Below are 23,823 nucleotides of genomic sequence, written 5' to 3' on the forward strand. Positions count from 1 at the left end.
AGCCACTAGAAATGAGATAAAAAATGTTTTGGATGTCCAGAACGAGTCACTTTCAGGGAAATATTTAGGCCTGCCCACGGATGTAGGCAAGAGCAAGGAAGGCAGTTTCCGATATTTGAAGGATAGGATTTGGAAACATATTCAAGGCTGGATGGAGAAATGCTTGTCTGCAGGGGGGAAGGAGGTGTTAATTAAATCCGTCGCACAATCTATTCCGACATATTCGATGTCCTGTTTCAAATTACCCCGAGGCCTCAGCGAACATATAAACAGTCTTCTTCGGAAGTTTTGATGGGGAAGCAAACAAGGCCAGAGAAAGCCTGCATGGGTGTCTTGAAAGACGATGTGCAAACCAAAAAACATGGGCGGGATAGGATTCAGAGATATCGAGCTCTTTAACCTGGCATTGCTTGCAAGGCAAGTGTGGCGTTTGCTGCAGGATACAAAGTCACTAAGTGCGCGCGTGCTAAAGGCGAGGTATTACCCAAACGGCAACATCCTTGATGCAGCTTTGGGAGCCCATCCGTCCCAGGTATGGCGATCTTTGGTTGAGGGCAGGGATCTTCTGACCCTAGGCTTGATTAGAAGACGCGCATTTGGGAAGATAATTGGCTTCCCCGGGACTACAAGTTGAGACCGATATGCCCCATATCGGCCAATCCACGCACGTTTCTGAATTAATTGATGTGACGACCAGAACTTGGAACAAGCAGCTGCTAATGGAGCATTTTATTGGGCCGGATGTTGAAGTTATAATGAATATCCCACTGAGCTCGCGGATACAGCCTGATTTCTGGGCGTGCCATTATGACAGAAGGGGTTTGTTCACTGTTAAATCGGCCTACAGAATGATGAATGGCATTAAACATCGACGGCACGAGGGGTTGAGGAACTCCGGCGACGACGCACTCGATTTTGCAGCTGGGCCAGCCCATCCGACAAGCCCCCAAGCCCCAACCACCTCGCTTACTGACTGACTGCCTGCCTGGGCGGTAGCAGGCCTGAGCCTACGCTGCTCTCTGATGGGTCGCAACGGGCATAGCGTGAAGCCACGAACACACACACGCACACACAATTTCCTCAAAAAAAAAAAAACACGCACACACAAATGTTTTATAAGTTGGGAGATTATGTCAATTATATTGGGCAGAAATGTCTCAAAAAAATATTGGGCAGAATACGAAGCATATCCAGGAATTATTTGGGATATTTATGAATATCTCTGATTGAGCGAACTTAAGATATGGAAAAAAGGAAGGTGTTTGATTGAGAATGCTCAAATATTTTGAACATTACTATCAAAGTTTCTCCACTCCAAGTGGTTTGGAATCTCAAAAAACACTTGGGTGATTTTTGAGGATTTTTTTAGAGAAAATAAATATTTTAAAACATATAAATACAATTTATTCCCTTTTAGATAATGATTTATAATAAATACTTATATATCTTTAAAAATAACTTTTTTTGAATGGATAGTGTATGTAATACACCTCATAAATGAATTTTAATGAATTGTTATTTTCTAGGGAAAATAAATACTTTTAGTTCAAACCTCTATTTTCAGGGTTCTAGAACAATAAAAAGGGTTCATTTGCTTTTGGCCAAAGTAATATAATACGAAAAAAAATGGGGCTCTAACCACATGGTGATTGAAAGGGTTTACAGGCTCTGATCACCAATATCAAGGATTCTTGTGAACTTTTTGGTTCTTTCAAAAAGGCAAAGGAAAAATATCTTTTAGGCGTACAATTGGTGATTTCAAGCCACACCATGAGCAGCCATGGAATCAATCATCTCAACAGCTACATCAATCCTTTGGATAATCGAGCAAAAGTAAAGCACACGATACCCAATACAAACACATGTTCTTCTTTCTCACAAGCCAGCATAACATAATCATTAGGCCATGGCATACAGCTGCAAGCCCTACAGAACGGAAGGCTACTGGCACAGCAACACTTCTACCAAAAGTCATTCCAAAACTATTTCGAGATGGGGCGAACGGATCCCGTCTGTCAGTTCGTTGAGCACCTCCAATCTCTCGCACTCGTGCCACTCCCGGCGGCGGCGGACGATCTTCAGGCCGACGAGCTCCCGATCTTCGCCCTCCACGACGTGCCCGTCCAGCAGGTGGACGCGCTCCAGGATCGGTGACGCCCGCATGATCCGCTTCACAAAGCCGGTCTGCCACGCCACCCCGCCGAAGCCGATGACCATGAGTTCTTTCAGGTGATGGTGATGCTGATGGTGTTCCACTTGTACATCTAGTGATCCTGCAGCACCCACCTTCTCTGAGTTGTTGACAAACTGCATTCAGATTTCAGAGTTTCAGATCTTTCAAACCCCAAAAAGTATAGTGCTTGAAAAAAAAGTAGGGTAAACATACATGAACATGGAGTGACTCCAGGGCAGGTGCGGCAGCAAGTAGGGTGAGAATCCAGAATGTATCCCAGTTCATTGCCACGTTTGCAAATAATAGTTTCTTGAGATGATTAAGCTGGCTGCGAATGGCAGCAGGTTTAATCCACATCTGCATAAATGATGTGATAATTAAGTACTATCTTATGTAGCGATGTGATGCTATGATCAATAAAAAAACAATATCATTTCAGGAATGGCTACTCACCTGACCCCCTCTTAATTGCAGAGCAAGGTACTCTAGCGGTGGCGGAATCCCTAAAAACAACTTGCTTAGTCCACATAAGGAACCATCCTTGGCATTATCTCCAGTTTGCAAGAAGTTCAAACTCACATGCCTAAGTCGAGGCACCTCGCCGTAGTGTAATTCGATTGGCTGACCGCGACAAGCAAATGCTTCAAGACAAGGCAGTGAAGTCAGATAGACTTGCCCAACGTTGCAGTTGTCCAATTGCAGATTCTTTAACTTTGACTTAGGAACACGAATATGAAGAGAATCTCGGTTATGACCAGAATATTTCAGGCTCAAATCCACCAGCTGCACGCAGTTTCTCAGAATATAACAACAAACGTGTGAAATATGTGAACATTCTTTGCACAGAGTAAGTGCTGTGAGCCTCTGAAACGTCAAGGACTTGGGTGCATCATGATGATAACAATTGGATAGCACAAGTCGTTTCAATCGCACATTCTCGCATTTATCCAATAGCCGGAAGTCATAGCACCAGGAAGAGTTGTCAACGACAAGCTCCAAATCTTCAACGCCCCATCTGCCAATCGCTGACGTAATCCATTGATCATTGCAACTGCTCGTTCCAAAGGTTTGAAGCCTCAGCTTCTTGATAGACCGTTGTTGAACATTGGTGCGGGGCAGAAGGAACGCATTCAGCCGTTTAACATAGCGTCGCATGGCCCAACGCTCATAACGTTGCAGGTGGGTAGTCAGCCGTTGGACTACCACATCCAGTCATTGACGGCAAAGAATCGGTCTCTAAAAGCATGACTGCCGGTGTCGTGGAATTGTCACGGCAGATGTCCTTAGTGTCAGGACTTAGTCGCGAGGCCAACGCATCTATGTGGTAGCTTGAGAGGGGTTGAGCGGAATCGAGAGACGCAACACAAGACAAGGATTTAGACAGCTTCGGGCCCCGGGAAACATCATCCGGTAACAACCCTACATGCTGTTTGAGGCTAGGTCTCATTATGATCACGGGAGAGTCGCCGGGAACCGGCTCTCGGTGTCTAGCCCTATCGATTGTTTCTTGTCCCCTCTTGGGGTGCCCCGCCCCTCCTTATATAAGCTGAAGGGGCGGGTTACATGTAGAGTCCAACTCGGACTTAAGATTTAACCTTCCTTTGACGTCTCACCATGGGCTTCTTAACGTCTTGGGCTTCTTACAATCTGGCTTACGATCTGACTTACCATCTGGCTTACGATCTGACTTACCATCTGGCTTACCGTCTGGCTTACGATCTGGCTTAACATGTGCCGGGTTACATGACTGTGTCTGCCGGGTTACCTGACTGTGTCTGCCGGGTTACATGACTGTGTCTGCCGGGTTACAATGCTCAACTTGTTCCCGCGAGCTTAACCTACTTAACTGTTCCTGCCGGCTTATAGTCTGCCGGGTCATTAATGAAACACCCAATCCTAGCCGGGTTATATCTCCAGCCGGGTCATACTGCGGGGTATATCCCCGACATTAGCCCCCAGTTTAATTTGGATTCATCCGTGTTAAACTGATCCTGTAAAACAACACAAGAACAATTTTAACAGGTTACACTCCGGGTTAAAACATCTTTGTAAGCCAGCACCTGATCATCCTTAACTCCTTGTTATTTCCTTCTTCAAAAATCCGGGTCAAATAAGCCAACTTCATAATCAATTTACTGACCCGGCTTAAATCCTGGTCTTGAAATACTCATGTGACCTTCAACCGGCTTAAAGATGAAAAAACTTGCCAGGTTTATAAATAGATGATGCCAAGTCATGATTCTCTCCCTCCTATCCATATTACCTGTAGCCACCAAGTCTTGAGCAGAAACAAAGTAATGATTTAAGACTTGCTTCAACAAAAATATTATCACTTTGAAGAAATCCATGTTGTTCATCTCAATCACTAGTCAAAACTGAGTATTCCACATATGTAGCCCCCAAGTGCCGGGTCATTATACAATAATGAGCAGGGACTTTATAGATATGATCATGTAGACTTGAGCAGCAACGTGTAGTCCCCAAGGGCCGGCTCAGTAAGATAATACTGAGCTGGGACTTTGTATATAATTCATTGATGATAACATCACATGATGTAATCTCCACCATGGGGCTTGAACCCACGTCCATAAGGTTAAGAGCTTTGTACTCTACCAACTAAGTAGTGGACCTTTCAATATAATGAACTGAGGCTTGTGTACCTTGAATTTTTGACATGAGCAATTGGTAGCCCCCGAGGGCCGGCTCATTACAATGGGATGAGTCGGGTCTCCAATGAAGTGAGCAAAAAATGACTTTGCATTAGCCCCCAAGTGCCATGGTTCATGCTGGCAGTGACATGGGACTTGCATATTTGATGTGATCTCAATGTAAATAATGTAGCCCCCAAGTGCCGGGTTGTAAGCCTGCAGCGACTTGGGACTATTCCTTTCATTGTAGAATAAATCATATCCATTGATAAAATAATAGCTATTGCGCCAAAGCAACTTTGAAACCCTCAATCATAATATTAGTTACTGATAACCATAATAAAAATCCAGCCATGCTGGCTATTAAACATTTGAATAACCCGGTTTGAAACCTCAGTCATTCAATATCATAGTGAAAATCCAGCCAAGTTTGGCTATTTAAAGATTCAAATACCTTATCTTTTGGCAAGTAAATCCGGAGTTTAAATACCCGACGACGCTTGGCCGATGGCGATTTATTACACCTCCATTGTAAGCCGGAAATTTTATAACCCGGCGGCTTATAGCCTTTGAGAAAATCAAGAATTTATAACCCTTTTGAGACACCAATTTCAATCTTTGATGATGGGCTTGAACTTAATCATTTATGTAAGTCATAGCCCTGTAAATCCTGCACAGAGTTTAAACAACATATGCCCTGGCGACTTAACGTTAAAAGCCAGGGCGGGTAATCACCCAAATGTAGTCTTATCCTGCACACAAGTAGATCACAAGATCCCTTGGTGGTTTACCGCAGGGCGGGTCATAATATCTCACAGATAACCACTGTGATATTGATTTTGTACTGCCGGTTTATATGACCTGTGCAGTAAGGGTGATAATCCAATCCTTAGAAGCCAACACTTCCACATAGATGATGATTGTCATAAGCTGGCGATTTACCATTGAAAATCAAACCGGGTTAAATAACAACCACTCATATACACTTTAGATATGAAAAAGAACTTCAAATAAAATCCAAAAATTGTCTGCAAAAAGAGACTTCAAAATTTTTGAGGCTTCTGATTCGAATACGATCAGAAAACCGTCCCAAAGGGGTTAAGCTAAGATTCGAATACGATCATATAGCCCCCGGTGGCTTTGGCGCAGCCGATCAAGAGGGTATCAACAGCTATATTCTATTTGGTTCGAATATGACCTATGTTTGAACAGGAAGCCCCCAAATGATCTTGAGAGTTGTTTAACGACGCTGATTCGAATACGATCCACGTCGGTTCCCAAAGGGGGTTGAGCTATGGTTCAAATATGACCAAGAAACTCCCCAATGAGCTCGGCAGTGTGCCGATCAAAAGGGTATCGACAGCTATGTTCTCTTTGGTTCGAATACGACCTATGTTTGAACAGGAAGCCCCCTAGTGATCATGATAAGATAAGCAGTAAGGTGGGATACCCATGTTTGAACCGCGCCTCATGACAGCAAGCTCTTTTTGGCACCCTTTAATCTTTCTGAGAACTCGTACTTGAGCCGGATTTTGAACCGGATTTGAGAGCTTCAAAGCTTTGTGGTAAATAAATTTCCCTTGAACCGGTTTTTAAACCCGATATTTAGAGCTTCAGTGCTTTGTGGGAGAGAGATGTTTCTTGAGCCGGGTTTTTAACCGGAATCCTTTCTTTTTAAGCCGGAAATTTTTCTGACGGCCTTTAAAATTTTCACCAATATAGCGGTAGCCTCCGGGACCGGGTTATTTTTTCCCTCCAATGTCCTGGTGTTCTTGAATTTGCTGAAACTGGCAAGACTTTGCTGAGTCATATCATTGTGTAGCCCCCGAGTCTAAAGATGACTCGAGGAGTTGGCTTGAGACTCCCCATACTCGGCCATAGCGTAAGATGTGCATTATTGGCATTGATAATGCGATGTGAATCCACAGAAGGTTGAGGTGACTGCAGCGGGTTGTAAATGATCCCGTACGAGTTGTGTCAGCAACTCGGCCAATGGTCCATCCCAGCTGGCTGTTTTGAAGTTAACCGAACTGTAGTGGTGGCGACTTGCATGTCTGCTCATTGAACCATCCAGTATAGACGGTGGCTGATAATATAGACTGGACCACATGGCGGCGGTCTGCACACGTCCATTGGACAGCTGGGATGAGCGGGTGTGACCCTGATGTGCTGATATAGATTGGCCCGCCAGAACGGCAACTTAGGCGCTCTCTATTGAGCGGCATGGCAAGGACATATAACCCCGTTTGCTGCGGATGACTGCCTGCATATAAAAATACACAGACCAAAATAACTGTTCTTTGACAAAAGCAATATGTGCTAGTAAAATAGACTTTAGATGGATATCACCTGATGTTTTTGAATGATAGATGACCCACCGTAGAATGTACACATGTAGTAATGGTAGTACTCCATACTGTTTTTTGGCTGATGTATTACTTGTAGCAGTACCTTGCTAGAACTCCCATACTTTGAACGTGGGATGAAATATCGCACACCGAAAAGCACTGCCCCGGGCAATACATTCCCTTGTATTTATAGTCCTTTCAAGGCTCGTTCTACTGTCAAGCGAGCTTTTGCCAAGGCCTTCTCCAATGGCCCTTTCACACATTCTAGTAGTGCTGTACTGATCTATTCAAATTCATCTCTATTGATAAAGCCCCACATATCATCCATAAAACACCCAATATTCACCAATGCCTTCGGGCGGGTGCTCAGCCAAGGCAAGACCGTGGCGACTTGGCACTGCTACAGCTGAGGAGGCTCCGGCGACTTGGCGAGGATAAGGTCATAGAAACGGTTCATGTAGGCCACAACAACGACTGATAAATATCCACAGCGGCATGTGAACAGGAAACGTGCAGATGACACAAACTGACGGATCTGATGCCTCAACCGATTCAGCCATCACTTGAAAAATGCCACAAAATCCCTTCTTAAGAAATAAACATGTATTGGGAGAGGCGAATCGACCACCAGTCGACAGAACAAAGATGAGCCGTCCTTGCTTTAGGCGGTGACGATGACAAAAGCAAGGCTGGCAAAGGCAGCTCGGCGGGTCACAGCCACGCAACGGAGGCGAGGCCGACAGAGGCAGAAACCGCGGCGGCGGGGGCTCAGTGTCACGTCGACGGGGGCGGCTTGCAGATGGCGGCCCGAGGTCGAGTGAGGGGGGAAACATGACGCGGTGTGGACAGCGGAGGCGGCGACTGCTGCGGGGGTCCCCGGCGACTCAGAGCGAGGCTGAGGCAGCGACGGCGGAAGGCCAGCGGTACGGCAGAGCCGGCTCGGAGACTGCGGCGGGAGGCTCACGGTGCAGTCAGGCGGAGGTGAGTATGACGGCGGCTCAATTTGAGGGCTGTGCCAGGCAGCTCCTCGGTGACGCAGGGCCGGCGGCTCATCGAAGTTCAACGGCTACTTCAGGGGAGGCGGCTCACGCGCGAGAGGCGAGGCAAACAGAGGCCACGGCAGGGGAAAATCATCTGACGGAAGCAACTCATAGGCATCGGCAAGCAGCGACGGCGGCTCACAGATGGCCAGCGGAGGTGGCACGGGGTCCTGGAGGCAACGCGGCGGCTCATCGAGGATGGGCGGATCTGGCAGCCGGGCCTCTCGCGGGCGACAGGAACGGCGGCTCGAGGCCAGGGCAAAACCGGCCTGGCGCGAGCGGCCGCGAACAGAGAGACGGCGAGCCGACAGAAAGCATGCCGGAGCCGATCATCGCGGCGGCTCAGTGAGATAGGGGGCCCGTCTCCTTCGACAACAACGGCGAGGCAAGGAGCTAGGGGCATGGCCTCACTGGCGCGTCAGGATACGGCCGCAACGGCGATTTGCCGCATAAGTGACCGCGGAAGCGGCTTGTTGGAAACACCAATGTTTCAGCTTCAACTCTGCACTTGCTTCTGAATTTGGACAGTGGCAAATGGTAGAGTGGTGATTTGACAACACAACAGCTCAAGGTGGCGGTTCCGAAAGGTAGTAGAGGCGGAGCGGCGACTCAAAGCAGACCATGGCGGCTCAGTAGGCGCAGCCGGCGGGTCACGGCAACTTGGAGTGGCGACTCCGATGGGCACCGGTGAGGAGGGTGGTGGCTCAAAGTGGGGGCAGTAACAGGTTACTACTGCGGTGAGGGCAGCGGACGCGGCTCGGACGGCCATGGGGTTGGCGGTTCATCGGCAGCGACCCAACCACGGCAAAGACAGCGGCAACCCGGAGGGGTGAGCCTGGAGGCGAAGGCGGCGGGGCCGGCGCGGGTCGGCCAGTCTGCCGAGCACACGAGAGCCGGTGCTAAGCGGGCGTCATGGCAGTGGGGGCTGCGACGGCGGCTCACCGATGGCCAGCAGACACCGGCCACAGAGACAGTGACATAGTGCCGGCGAGGGGAGGTCGATTCCAGGCACGCAGTTCGAAGGTGACTTGATGCGGAGGCAAAATCGGCAAGGCGCGGTCCACCCGCGGTGGAGACGAACCGGCGGCGGCGACTCATCGAGTAACCCGGAGCGGAGGTCATGCGCGGTGCGGGAGAACCCGGCGGTTTCCGCTCGGGGTCATGCGGGTGCAGCAGCGAGGCGGAGGAATGCGGTCGACGTGGCGGCTTTGGCAGGTGAAGGTAGGCCGCGGCAGGTTGATGAAACGCCCGGAGGCGGAGGCGACTCACAGTCGACATCGACTCGGTGGCGGCTCTGAGGTGCGGCGGAGGCGAGGCAGCTGCTCCAGGCAGATGTGAAGTGGCGAGGTCACAGCGGAAGGCAGGCCGGCGACGACTTGTCCGTCGCATCGGAGTTTGGGCGCCGGCGTCTTGACACGGCCACGAACCGTCTCGTCGTAAAGGGGACGCCGGGCCACACCATGTGCAGTGAAGACGAGGCCGAACAGGGGGCGGCTCTCAGGAAACACCATAGAGGAAAGGCAGAACGAGGCCACCCGACCAGCGCGACTCATCGGTGCGGTTGGAGTGACTCGGAGTGGAGTTACGCGGCGGCGGTTCATCGGACGGCCCTCCGACGGCGGTTCTCCGCGAGGCAGCTCAGCACGGCCACGCATGGTGACTTAACACCAAGGCCAGTGACTCGGAGTGGAGTTGCGCGGCGGCGGCTCACCCGTGGCGGATCACAGTTGTGGATGAAGCGGATGCAGTGTCTCGGCACAAAACAGAGCGGGGGGCGGCTTGTGCAGGTCGTGGAGACGGCGCTCGAAGCGGCAAAGGCAGTGAGGGCGGCCGGCGGCTCAGCAGTTTAGACGCGGCTCGGAGTGAGGCCGCTCCGACGAGGTCAGCATAAGGCGGCAACAAGACCGGCACCTTGGAGGTGTCCCGGCGCGAGGCTGCGGCGGTTTGAGGGCGATGCCACGGTGGCCTGCAGTGGCGACTTAATGCCGCGCGGGTGCGGCGGCTCACGGTGGCCCGGCAATTTGGAAGCCGGAGCGTGAGGTGAAGACGGCGGCTCACGGTGGCTCGGCAATTTGGAGGCCGGAGCGTGAGGTGAAGACGGCCACTCACGGTTCGTGGCGATTGAGGAAGAGCCGCCGTGGCGAGTCAACGGCGCTGATGCGCGCGGTAGATGAAGTGAACACCGAGGAGGTGAGTTGATGCAAAGCGGGGCGGCCTGATGGCGACTTGTAGGGGAAACGGCCCGACGAAACCTGGTTGCAGAGGGCGGGGCTGGCGATTTAACAGCTCGAACCATGGTCCTAGTCCTTCTCCGGGTCAAGATTGATTTGACCATAACCTTCACATGGAAACAATGATAACGCGCCCGTGACTGCTTCCCTGGCGACTTGCGGATCATAACCCTAATTTTCTCTCGAACCTCAGATAAGTCTCAAATCTGACTGTATTTCTTCAAAAAAGAAAATATATACTCCTTCCGCAATGACTCTTATTCCTCCGAAAAAATTGCAAGCTTCTTGATCCCTGGAGAGATCCCTCCAAGAACTCAACACCACTGTGTCGAAGCCCCACGGTGGGCGCCAACTGTCGTGGAATTGTCACGGCAGATGTCCTTAGTGTCAGGACTTAGTCGCGAGGCCAACGCATCTATGTGGTAGCTTGAGAGGGGTTGAGCGGAATCGAGAGACGCAACACAAGACAAGGATTTAGACAGCTTCGGGCCCCGGGAAACATCATCCGGTAACAACCCTACATGCTGTTTGAGGCTAGGTCTCATTATGATCACGGGAGAGTCGCCGGGAACCGGCTCTCGGTGTCTAGCCCTATCGATTGTTTCTTGTCCCCTCTTGGGGTGCCCCGCCCCTCCTTATATAAGCTGAAGGGGCGGGTTACATGTAGAGTCCAACTCGGACTTAAGATTTAACCTTCCTTTGACGTCTCACCATGGGCTTCTTAACGTCTTGGGCTTCTTACAATCTGGCTTACGATCTGACTTACCATCTGGCTTACGATCTGACTTACCATCTGGCTTACCATCTGGCTTACCGTCTGGCTTACGATCTGGCTTAACATGTGCCGGGTTACATGACTGTGTCTGCCGGGTTACATGACTGTGTCTGCCGGGTTACAATGCTCAACTTGTTCCCGCGAGCTTAACCTACTTAACTGTTCCTGCCGGCTTATAGTCTGCCGGGTCATTAATGAAACACCCAATCCTAGCCGGGTTATATCTCCAGCCGGGTCATACTGCGGGGTATATCCCCGACAGCCGGCCAAGTTCAGTGCGTTCTTCTCTGCCACATACCCTGCCTTAGCCTCCACCACCATTTGCTTCAGTCTGTGGTAGCGTGGAGGGAGGATGTCATCAACGCCAAGGTCATAACATGTGTGCGAGTGTGCAGGAAGATCCCGCCATCTCTTTGAAAGGATACTGGTGGTTATCGCCGTCCGTGCATCTAGCTTATCGACGATCATGATTAACATCTCATCGGGTAAGCTGCTGATCTTGTCCTCACAGAAACTGGTGTGTTCCTCGCTCGGACGCATCTAGTTTTATTTTGGTGAGACATAAATGAAGAACAGTCAGGGAATTCCAAATAGCTTAAACAGATAACTGAGCAATTTGCCTTAAAAGTAAGCATTAACAACATTCCTAGTCAAAAATAGTGCACGAACTAGCAAAACAAATGAAAGAGTGCGTCCACCTATTCAACCTAAATAATGACGTGAGCAGGCGCAACAATTTTAGGAGCATATATGTATCATACTATATAGGTACTCCATTCTGCTGCATAAGATGGACAGGAACAGGCGTTCTAGTTGCCCAATTTTTTAACAATAAACTTGTAGACTAATAAGAGAGAAAATCAGTAGCAACATACATAGTTACACACCAAACTGCATTGTCTCCACCTACCACTGGGTTAGGAACAGCTTGTGGGATGGCTTATGGTCCAAATAAGCCTCAAGCTATCCCTAAGGCAAAGCTTCTATGTGGCTGCCAGGGCGAGCCCCTCCCATTTCATGTATGTAGCAGGAAGCCACAAAAGAAAGGCTTCTCGAGCTTCTCCGTACCCCCCGGCCGAGGTCACGGGCATCCCCAAGACCCAACGCCACGACCCAATCCAAGCTCTTTTTTTCCTTTTCACATTTCGCTTCTAAATTCCCCCCTTTATAATTATTTTCTCAATTTCGTTGTATGGATGTATGCAGGAGCAGTGCCATATTTCCGAAATGTACTTTGCGCTACCATGGATCTCAGATTATTGCACTGCCGAAATGATTTGGTAGCTCTTGTTTTTGATGTGTCACTGCGATACAGTGTTTGTGTTGTTCTTCGTTGATGTATATGGGTGTTTTAGACTTAACACAGCTACCAGATACTCCCAAATAAGCTCAATTGGTAGAAGCCATTCCAAACAGGTGGTTAAAAATAGAGATGCTTCTCCGCGCCGCTGCTTACACGAGGCTCATTTGCACAGCTAGCTTATGCACAAGACCTAGCCTACAGCACCAGTACTTCTCAACAAACTGAACCATTTGGGCGTGAGCTGCGAATAGATGGTTGTAACGGCCAGATGCAAAACATTCGGCAGAAATCGCAAGGATGGATGCCGTACGTACCCGTTTCGGGGGCGGGTGGGCGGCGGCGGTGCGGAGGTCGGAGGCCTTCCTGAGCCGGCGGTAGCGCGGAGGATCTGCGCCCGTGTCCATCGGATCCGGGGGCCGGCGTCGACTGGCGGCGGCGGCGGATTCGCGGGGAGGCAATGGGGTGCGGGGCTGATTCAGGAGGGCCGGGAGGGTTTGGATTGGGGGACGAATCCGACTCCGACGCTGCCGAGCGCCCTTTGGCCGGCTCACATCAGTGAGTGACAGTCTTCAGGCGATTTTGGGCCGTTTGTTGCGCGCAAATATTGTCGGGCCGTTTGTTGCGTGCAAATATTGTCGGGCCTGAATGACACGCTGCTTAAAGCACACATGGGCATCGCTCCGGCCTCCGGAGAAACGCTATGCAGCTCGAGCCCACTCGGTGCCCCTAGCCTTATAAATTGTCGTTTCACTTTCCTTAAAAAAAACTTTCCTCAAAAAAATGCACTATCATGTTTCACTCACCTCCCTTAATCTTCTGTTCTTAAAAAAAAACCTCCCTTAATCTTCTTCACATAATCAATTCTAATCTACACAACGGTGCTTCGATTCGAAATAAGTTCTACTCCCTCCGTCCTTGAAATAGTGTACTTTCAACTTTGTTGGAGGGTCAAACAATTTCAAAATTTAACCGAGTTTGTGCAAAAATATATCAATGTTTGTGAAACCAAATAGGTATACGATGAAAATGTATTATATCATGAATCTAATGCTACTAATTTGATGGCATAAATGTTGGTATATTATTGTATAAATACAGTCAACCATAAAAAAGTTTAACTCTTTCTAAAAATATACTCTTTTAAGGACGGAGGGAGTACACGAAATAGTGTACACCCGCGTTATGGTTTCATTGAGACGATCGGTTACTAATATCATGGACTGTAACTTTTCAATTTCATGTCAATGTTGGAGGGGTTTTAGACGAACTTCGGCAAATTCTGAGCACCCGGTCGACCCTTCGAAATTTCCTTTTGACCACTAGCTTCATCACGATGGTTCACATGATTTTTTCTGTTTTAACGATCATAGATGAATAGATTTACATCTCCTACTAGACCACACAAATGTGTACATATGTGCATGTTATGAACTGATGAATTTTGAAAAAAAATCCTCGTGCTTGGTCGACCATTTGAAATTTTATTTGACCATTAGCTTAATCTCTCCATTTCACACAACTTTTGTGTTGTATATTTTCTGTTTGGTGAATCGTAGACGAGTTAGATCTATATCCCCTAGTAGACTACACAAACATGTTCATGCGTGCATGATGAACCGATGAATTTTGACAAAATTTCCGTACCCGATCGACCGTTTGCAATTTTCTTAGACCACTAGCTTCATCTCGCAGTTTCACACAACTTTTGGTATTGTACGTTTTCTACTTTGACGGTCGTAGATGAGTAGATCTACGTCTTTCTACTGATTGTATAAAAGTGTCACACCTAGGTGTCATTTGAAAACCAATTCGCGCCCGACCAATTTTGTGACAGTTGAATGAGCATTCTAGGGCTACCACACCTTCTTCTACCTTGAGCTAACCCTTCTCTTCTTCCTTCAGCACCCGGCTCCCACGTGAGGTAAGTTCATCACATATTCACATGAATAATAGATGAGATAAATCATCTGTGAGCATGTAACCGAACAGCAGCAAGTTGCATTTGTGGAGCAAATGCTTGTTACCAAATAACCATGCGTGTGTTTTTCTCAGTTAGGCTTGGTAGGATGCATGAGACCAAATAAATTGCACAACTTGATTTTAAACCTCTATCGCCTATTAGAGATGGGCAATGAGAGTTGAGGGGTAAGGAAATTAAAAGTCCACTGTTTGATTAGAGGGAATGGGAGTTTAAGTGGGAAAGGGACTGGGAGTTGAGGAAGCCAATTCTCACCGATTTCTTTCCAGGGGGTACCCTATTAATTCGTGAGCAGAGTTCTATCCCACGCCAATTCCCATCATATGCCAAACAAGGGAATGAGAGTAAAAATCTACTTCCCATGCCTAATCCCTTCATAAACACCCTTGTGCAAACTCCCATTCCCCTGCCTGAATGTTTACCAAACAGACTGAGAAAACATGCGGGTCACCAAACACCTCCTTTGTTCCATGCATGACGCATGGGCAGGCTTCAAGGTACAATAGTTCTTTGAGCCTTGCTTCGGTAGACCCCCCTCACAAACCGTATAAGGGCAGGATAGTCATTTGACCATAATGTATAGCTACCTTTGTATACAAGTTGTATGTATACGTACACAAACCGATCAGCCAGCCGTCACACAAACCGTCTTGAGCTGGCCCATTTTTTTTCCTTTTTTTCTTAACCTTCAAAAAGTAGTTGCTTGTGATAGGATTCAAACTCCCAACCTTTCAGTTCAATTCCACGGAGTGTAACCAACTAGGACAGCTACCTTGTCATGGCTAATTACTTCTCTTACCCAGTGTTAACAAAACGAGTCACGCGCGTGACGTTAAACACACACAGTTAACGCAAATAAAAAAATATCAAATACAAAAGGTGAACGCGTTTCAGTAAATCAATGAAGGAAAAATCCGCATGCATAAGATGGATGGATGATCCATTCCATTTTGTTTGTACACATGATGTACAGGTTCTCGTCCCACGAGTCGCCATGTCGGTCCTCAGAATTTTTTCTAATTAAATGCAAAACAAACAATGAGCCGTGTTTCAAGGAACGAACGAAAATGTACACTGACTAGTCAGTGTGTGGTTTCAATGTAGATTTTACTAATTTAAATGCTTCGGTTATTTGCAATTTTCATCATTATCAATCAACATTAACATTTTCTTATATCCTCACCATTTCTTGAAATTTGTCAACAATTTTAGAATTTTAAATTGTGTATAAAAACTTTAAAAACTTGAACACTTATTCTAGATTTGTTAACAAATTCACAACAATTGATGTTGAACACAAATTAATATCAATCTACATGCTCCCAAAATTTGGTGCCATTTTGTGTATGGATACACGATGTTCAACCAGGACCTTTCGGGTCTGACGGTAGGGCAAGTCTCGAAGCACTTTTTTTTCTCCTCCACCAAACGTACCCAAAACGTTTCCACACAATGACATCACCATGCCCAGCATGCATGCCAAGTTTTCTGGCATTCTATGCATTTTATGTGAAAACCCCTAAAACAAAGGGCCGACGTGACGCAACATGCGTTCGCTGTCCGAATTCGTTTATTTTTTGGGTGGGGGCTGCCATGGGCATGCCCACATGCTGGCAAATTTTGATGTCATTTTGTGCATGACAACAAATACACCATGTTCAACCGGGACAATTCGGGTCTGCCGATAGGACAAGTCTCGATGCACGTTTTTACACCTTCACCAAACGTACCCAAATTGTTTCGACACAATGGCATCATCATGGCCAGCATGCATGCCAAGTTTCGTTCATTTATGACATTCTATGCATTTCCTATGTTTTTTCTCGGTGAAAAAACCCTCAAAAAGAGGCCAGACGTGTTGCAACGTGCTCGGCCTTAGAATTCGTTCATTTTTGCATGGGAGTGGAGCTAATCCGGTGTTACGTCGGGTCCCTACATTACGTATCCGTCGGTGGTGATGTGCCAATCCTTCAGCAACCACGCCAAGGATGGAGCGAGCAACCCGAAGTGGCTCAAGTCCACCTGCGGCCACGAGAGAGTCAACGGCCAAGATCAGTTGTCGCCACTGTCAGATCCGAAGGAAGCCATCGAGAAGAGAAGGGGCGACTGGGGACTGAGGAGGTGGAGGGGGCGACGTTTGACGGCTGGCCGGCCCCGACTTTTTATAGACAGGGGCTGCGATGGCAAGAGGTTGGAAGGCGCTGCATCGCTGGGAATGCGGGGCCAGGCGGCGCGACGCAACGACTTAATGGCGGGGCGGGCGAGGTGGCATGCAGCAATGGAAGTGGCGCGGTAGGCGAGGCGGCAGCGGCAGGCAACCGGCGGCGCGCCAAGGATGCAGCCGTGATTGTCGTGCCACGCAACACAAATATCGCGGCCGAGGTGCGGAAATAAAAAAGCAATGAAAGACGAAACACCTAGAATATGTCGTAATGAGCACGTCGGCCATAGTGGCTATCTCACATTTGCTAATGCGCTTCAGAGAAAAACGTCGCTAGTTCGACTCTGCATGCGGTGCTTTCTTTGACTTTCTCAAAAAACAAATCAAGTCTGGCGGATAGTAAAAGAACAAATCGCATCACCTACCACTGATGAAAAGAAAAACGCCTCGCGGCATGGACGTAAGTGTACCTACAAGTAGGACGTCTGCGAGTTACTTTTACCAATACGATCATCATGCCCTTACTAACGAAGAGGTATCGGATAATCTGAGCCGTCCATGTGTTTAAGGGGGGTCTACCGAAGCAGAAGTGTAGTTCTTTTTAAGCGAGAATTCAGGGTATGATAGCTTGGCGAACTACGTCCACGAGCACTCGATTTTGCAACTTTCTTTACGACGCTGCTTGATTTTGCAGCTAGCCAGCCCATCCGATCAGCCCCCTCACCACCTCTAGAAAGTGTGGCAGACCCATGTCCATGTTTTTGGTATGATATGTGCTAGTCTCCAGAATTTTTTCTCCTTCTCCAGCACACCTAAAACCGGTGCCCCAATATTTGAAACATGAACATAAGCACATAATTTCATTGCATATTTTGAACTCTAGTACTGCATGTTGAACATTAATTAAACATGAAACAACATAAACTTAGGGCCAGTTCTTTGGGGGCTTATGACTGGCTATGAAGATAAGCTTCTAAAATAAATAAATAAGGTTCTTCTAGAATAAGCTTGTGTGTGTGTGTTGGGCAACTTATTTCCCCGCCAGTAAGAAGCCTCGAAAGAACTGGCCCTTAAACACTATTACGATTATAATTAATCGCATATTTTGGACTCTAGTATGAAATGTTGCACATTAAACACTACTACGATTATAATTCATAAATGCCTAGCACTACATTACGATCATAGTTCTAGAAATGCCTACCACTACGTTATGATTATAATTCTAGTACCAAGTCGTAGTCATCAACAATTTCAAGGATTCCTACAATATTTTTTTGGTTCTTTCGAAAAGGGAAAAAGAAATCGAAATATCTTTAGGCGTACATTACAAGTGGTGCTTTTTTGCTGAGTCAAGTCACACCATGAACAGCCACGGAATCATCTCAACAGCTACATGCCTACATCCATCCATTGCATAGTCAAGCAAATGCAAAAGCACAAGAAATCCAGTTACCCATATGGACACACGTTTTTCTCTCTCTTCTAAGTCACCATAATCATTCTGTGGCCTACAAAGGAGGCCACCAGCACAACAAGCTTATAATTATCAAACTTCATTCCAAAATTATTTTGTGAATTGGGAAGCCAGTCCCGTCTGTAAGTTCTTCGAGCACCTCCAACCTCTCGCACTCGTGCCACTCTCGCCGGTGCGGGACAATCTCCAGGCCGACGAGCTCCCGCTCCTTGTCTTCCACAACGTGCCCGTCGAGCAGATGGACGCGCCCCAGCCACCTCGATGCCCTCATGATCCGCTTCACAAAGCCAGTCTGCCACGCCGCTCCGTCAAAGCCGATGACCACGAGTTCTCTCAGGTGCTGGTGTTGTGGTTGCTCCACTTGCACATCTAGAACTGATCCAGCAGCACTCGGCTTCTCCGAGTTGTTGTCAAACTGCATTCAGATTTTCAGAGTTCAGGATACTTGCTCGCAGAAATATTAGGAAACCGAAAAGATACGTGTTTGGGAGAAAACATAATTATTAGGTTATCTGGTCGACAAGGGACAGACATGAACATGGAGCGACTGCAAGTAGGGTGCGGCAGCAAATAGGGTGAAAATCCAGAATGTATCCCAGTTCATTGGCACGTTTGCAATGAATAACTTCTTCAGATTGTTGAGCCGGCTGGGAATGCCGGTTGGTTCAATCCACATCTGCAGACATGATATAGTGATATTTAGCACTACATTATGTAGCAATGCGAGGTTACCATTGATAAAAACAATATCATTTGAGTAATGGCTCCTCACCTGATGCCCTCTCAATTGTAGAAAAAGGTCCTCTACCGGTGGCGGCACCCCTTTAAAGAATCTGCCTAGTGGATGGGTATTTTTTTCTAGGAAGCAAATGATCCTCACCAGTATACTTGTATCCAATTTCCAAGAAGTCCAAACTCACATGCCTAAGTCGAGGCACCTCACCATAGCATAATTTGGTTGGCTGACCCCGACAAGCAAATGTTTCAAGACAAGGCAATGAAGTCAGACAGATTTTCAAAATATTGCAGTTGTCCACTTGCAGATTCTTCAACCTTGAGGTAGTAAAATTGACGTGAAAAGGAGCTCCGATATACGAACAATCCCTCAGCCTCAAATCCGCCAGCTGCAAGCAATTTCTCATAATATCGTATACGAGGTGGAGACATGAACTGGCCTTGCACAGAATAAGTGTTGTGAGCCTCTCAAAAATCAAGGGGGGGTGTCCATAATAATGAAATATATTGGATAGCAGAAGGCGTTTCAGCCTCACATTCTGGAATCTATCCAATAGACGGAATCCAAATTGCTGGCAAGAGTTCGACGACAATCTCTAAATCTTCAACCCCCCATCTGCCAACCGCTGCCGTAAACCATTGCTGAAAACCGCACCTACTAAAGGTTTGAAGCCTCAGCTTCTGGATAGACGGCCGCTGAACATTATCGGGAGGTAGAAGGAATGCATTCACCCGTTTAACATAGCATCGCATGGCCAGACGCTCATAGCGTTGCAGGATAGGTGTGAGCAGATGGACTTTCCACATCAACCGCTCACGCCGATCTTTGACAGCATAATACCTTTCGTACTTGTCAGAAATGTCAGTCAAATTTTGTGTCCTCTTCACCGCCTCATACCTGGCCTTAGTCTCGACAGTTATTTTCTTCGGCCTGTGGTAGCCTGGAGGGAGGATATCATAAACGGAAAGGTCATAGCATGCATGCGATCGCCGAGGAAGATCCAACCACCACTTTGAAAGGACAGTGGTGGTTATTGTTGTGCGTGCGTCTAGCTTGTCGAGGATCATGACCAGTATCTCATCAGGTAAGCTCTGATCTTGTCCTCACAGCAGCTGCTGTGTTTCTCGCTCATACGCACCTGATTTCGTTTCCATCAGAGAATAATGGAACTATAGTCAGTGATTCCAAATAGGCTACACAGATAACTAACATGAGTAAGCCATTTGTGTTAAAAAAGTAGGAAAAAGTCCATTTTACTACCCTGAATAAAGTGGGTGGTTCACTTTACCCCCGGTCTATTTTTCGGCTTCTTTTACCCCCCAAACAAACCCAAACCGGACAAAACACCCCCTGGCTCGTTTTTCTCCACCCTCTGCTGATGTGGCACTAGTCAACGGCGGTTTTGACCTCGGTGGGGCCCCCTTGTCAGGTTTGTCTCACCTCTCTCTCTCTCCAGGTACACCCGCCGGCGAGCAGAGTAGGGCCAGGCGGGGTCGGCAGGAGGCGGTGGCGCGCGGGGTCGAGGCAGTGGTGGCAACCACCGGCGGTGGGTACTTGGGGCGGGCTCGCAGGGTCGACAGGAGAAGGTGGCGCGATGGCGAGCGGAGCAGGGCCAGGCGGGGTTGGCAGGAGGCGGTGGCGCACGGGGTCGAGGCGGTGGTGGCAACCACCGGCGATGGGTACTCGGGGCGGGCTCGGGCGGCGGCGGGATGGCGTGGCCGGCAGGGTCGGTGAGGCAGCGGCGGCGTGGGGGCGGGGTGATCTGCGGCGGCGCGGGGCGAGGCTCCTCTGGCAGGACGCCAGTGCGATGGCGGGGAGAGGGCGGCGGCTCTTGGGCGACGTGGTGAGGGAGGTGGGGCGCGGGTGGCTCGGGCCCAGATCGGCCCGGGGCGAGCTCCTTCGGCGGCGGCGGTTCTGGCCTGGAGAGAGAGAGAGGGGGAGAGAGAGAGAGAGAAACTTGTCAAGGGGGCCCCACCCAGGTCAAAACCGCTGTTGACTAGTGCCACATCAGCAGAGGGTGGAGAAAAACCACCAGGGGGTGTTTTGTCCGGTTTGGGTTTGTTTGGGGGGTAAAAGAAGCCGAAAAATAGATCAGGGGTAAAGTGAACCACCCACTTTATTCAGGGTAGTAAAATAGACTTTTTTCAAAAAAGTACTCCCTCTATAAAGAAATATCTAAAAAGTCTTATATTTCTTTACAGATGGAGTAATTATCATCATGAGATCTATAATAATATTACAGAGACTAGCACCTTAAAGAGTGTTGCTATCTAAAACAAACCAAATAGTGACATTTGTTTGCGGGGAAAACTAAATATAATGACATGAAACAAGGAAACGGTTTAAGAGCAGGAGAAGTGGCATCATGGTTGAGCAATTCTGACAGCAGGTAGATAAATTAGTGCTTTAGCAAAACTGATAAACTGCAGCAAAACAATCATCTTACATACAGGTAATTTAGCATGAATTAGCAGCGATGGCAGAAGGAATTGCTTCCAAACGACGTGAAATTTACAGGCAGGTAAAAAAAGGAGGAGCGGGGGAGAGGGGGTTAGGGGTAGCGGCGGCGGCGGCGGCGGCGGCGTACTCGTTTGAACGAGGAGGAAGCGGTGGCGGCCATGGAGAGATCAGATGCCTTCCTGAGCCGGCGGTAGAGCCGAGGTGGCGTGTCCATGGCCATCGGGTCGGAGCAGCGGCGGCTGGCTCACCGGCAGCTCCGTGGGGAGTGGACTGGACGGCGGCGGTGGATCTGGGCTCTTGCGTGTCCGGGTTTGGGTCGAACCCGACTTCTCAACAGCTTAAAAAAAGAAAACAGCGAAAAACAAATTTCCTTTTCTGGAGATACGTCGGATTGTGTTTGCCACGGTGCACCTTCCTGAAGTTTAGATAATAAAAAGTAGAGACCATCTTCTTTTAAATTTACGAATGATGAAGTAGAGATCCCAATCCTGAAGTTCAGTTCAGATATAGATAAAAGCTTATTTATAATATCTAAATACTCCCTCCGTCCGTCGTGGTTTTAGTTCAAAGTTTATTCTTACTATCTTATTTTTCTTAACATGCACGCTATTCACCTAAGCACACCTGCCACATCAGCGTTTTGTTAGGTACTTACACACGGGACCAACCAGTGCAACAGCCCTGCCACGTAAGCCTTCAGTTACTAGCTAAGGGACCCGCTACAATCTAGCCTCACGAGCACCCTCTCTCGCTGATCTAGCACTCTCGCAAGTCACACGGAACTTTCCCCTTCCCCTTCCTCCTTTAATTCCCAACTCATCATGTGCCTCCCACCGGTCCGCCTTCCTGGCCCCCAGACAAATATGCCTCTGGACCTCCTAGGCTCTCCCGTCCTGTCGCCGCGAGCACATGTAGTTGCGCCCCGACAACCGGGTGGCTGCTCGACTCCTTCCACCTGCCGGTTGACTGATCCGAGAGGAAGAGATGAGAAGGATAACGCGTGTGGCGGCTATAGGGAAGAGAGAAGGCAGGGGACCATGGACGGATTCTGACGGCGACGATGTCGACAGGAGAAAGAGAGAGGGGGCCATGCTATGGGGGGTGCTTGGAGACGAACTACCAACGCGCTGCCCTACCCGAAGAAATCACAGGTGGTGCAAACTTCTCGCCAAGTCGCCATCGCCCCATACTTGAAGATTTTTTTTGTCTTCGTGGGTTCAAAGTTAAGCAAGTGAGCCTTGCATCATATTTTTCGTTCAGTGACTCTGTGATTGGTGTCCATGCTGATTCGTTTGCCAATATTCTTCCAACGACACTGGTCACAAGGCGGGTGAAAACGTCACAAGTGAAACATCACAAAATAACGCACGTTTTGTAGTGTTTACATGAATTGTGACGTCAAAAGCAGTGATGCACGCAACTATCATTTACAATGAAAATGGCAATGTAGTGTACACTAATGTCTTATTGAAAATGTTAGTAATTTAGTGACCATCTAACAAATGCAGTAACTGTTGGCGAACGTTGCATGGAAAACAAAAAAAATCTATGCACACGCAAGATCTATCCATGAAGATGCATAACAACGAGAGGGGAGAGTATGTCTAGGTACCCTCGTAGACCGTAAGCGGAAGCGTTTGATAACGTGGTTGATGTAGTCGAACTTCTTCGCGATCCAACCGATCGAGTACCGAACGTACGGCACCTCCGCGTTCAAGCTCGGTGACGTCCTCGCCTTCTTGATCCAGCAAGACGGCGAAGGCGTTGATGAGTTCTGGCAGCATGACAACATGGTGACGGTAAAGCTATCTCCACAGGGCTTCGCCTAAGCACTACAAAAATATGACCTTCGGACTAAACTGTGGAGGGGGCGCCGCACACGGCTAAACAATTGTTGTGGTTATGTGTGGCGCCCCCCTCGCACATATATATAGGTGGAGGAGAGGGGAGAGGCCAAGGGGCACCCCAAGTAGGGCCGAATCCTACTTGGGGTCTTTCCCTAGCCACGCCCCCCTTTACCATATTTGCCGGAGGGGGGAAGGAAATGGGGGAGAGGAAAGGAAGGTGGAGGCCGACTCCCCCCCCCCTTTCCTTCTGTCCCCACGGGTTGCGGCCTAGGAGGGGCACCCCAGCCCCTTGTGGGCTGGTGTGTTCCCCGCCTTCGGCCCATATGGCCCATTAACCTCCTGGGGGTGTCCGGAACCCCTCCCGTTGACATGATTTTTACCTTGTACATCCTGAAACTCTTCCGGTGTCCAAATATCATCGTACTATATATTAATCTTTACCTCTGGACCATTCCAGAGCTCTTCGTCATGTCTGTGATCTCATCCGGGACTCAGAACAACATTTGGTCACCAAATCATATAACTCATATAACACTATATCGTCAACGAACGTTAAGCGTGCTGCTACCTCTTGAGCATGCATTGGTTTTCCCTTGAAGAGGAAAGGGTGATGCAGCAAAGGAACGTAAGTATTTCCCTTAGTTTT

At 48.4% G+C, this 23,823-nt stretch overlaps 2 protein-coding genes across 4 annotated transcripts; both read right to left on the bottom strand.

Annotated features, from left to right (window-relative positions):
* Nucleotides 1–1,718: 1,718 nt before the first annotated feature.
* LOC123123146 (putative F-box protein At5g40050) lies at nucleotides 1,719–13,071 on the bottom strand. 3 transcript variants are annotated; one of them, XM_044543602.1, is made up of 3 exons: nucleotides 12,833–13,054; nucleotides 2,387–2,530; nucleotides 1,719–2,307 (listed from the first exon to the last, which is right to left on the bottom strand). In XM_044543602.1, exons 1-3 carry the CDS (start codon nucleotides 12,920–12,922, stop codon nucleotides 1,972–1,974), a joined length of 570 nt encoding a protein of 189 aa, XP_044399537.1. In that variant the 5' UTR covers nucleotides 12,923–13,054; the 3' UTR covers nucleotides 1,719–1,971. The 3 variants fall into 3 exon arrangements, with proteins under 3 accessions (XP_044399537.1, XP_044399536.1, XP_044399538.1); XM_044543601.1 differs by lacking the exon at nucleotides 12,833–13,054 and adding an exon at nucleotides 2,627–3,631; XM_044543603.1 differs by lacking the exons at nucleotides 1,719–2,307; nucleotides 2,387–2,530 and adding an exon at nucleotides 11,138–11,755 and having other exon boundaries at nucleotides 12,833–13,071.
* A 4,978-nt stretch (nucleotides 13,072–18,049) lies between these two features.
* LOC123125712 (uncharacterized) lies at nucleotides 18,050–20,127 on the bottom strand. The gene is made up of 3 exons (XM_044546181.1): nucleotides 18,907–20,127; nucleotides 18,667–18,810; nucleotides 18,050–18,549 (listed from the first exon to the last, which is right to left on the bottom strand). Exons 2-3 carry the CDS (start codon nucleotides 18,808–18,810, stop codon nucleotides 18,214–18,216), a joined length of 480 nt encoding a protein of 159 aa, XP_044402116.1. The 5' UTR covers nucleotides 18,907–20,127; the 3' UTR covers nucleotides 18,050–18,213.
* Nucleotides 20,128–23,823: the final 3,696 nt, after the last annotated feature.

The sequence above is a fragment of the Triticum aestivum genome, chromosome 5D (genome assembly GCF_018294505.1).
Source record: "Triticum aestivum cultivar Chinese Spring chromosome 5D, IWGSC CS RefSeq v2.1, whole genome shotgun sequence".
NCBI lineage: Eukaryota > Viridiplantae > Streptophyta > Magnoliopsida > Poales > Poaceae > Triticum > Triticum aestivum.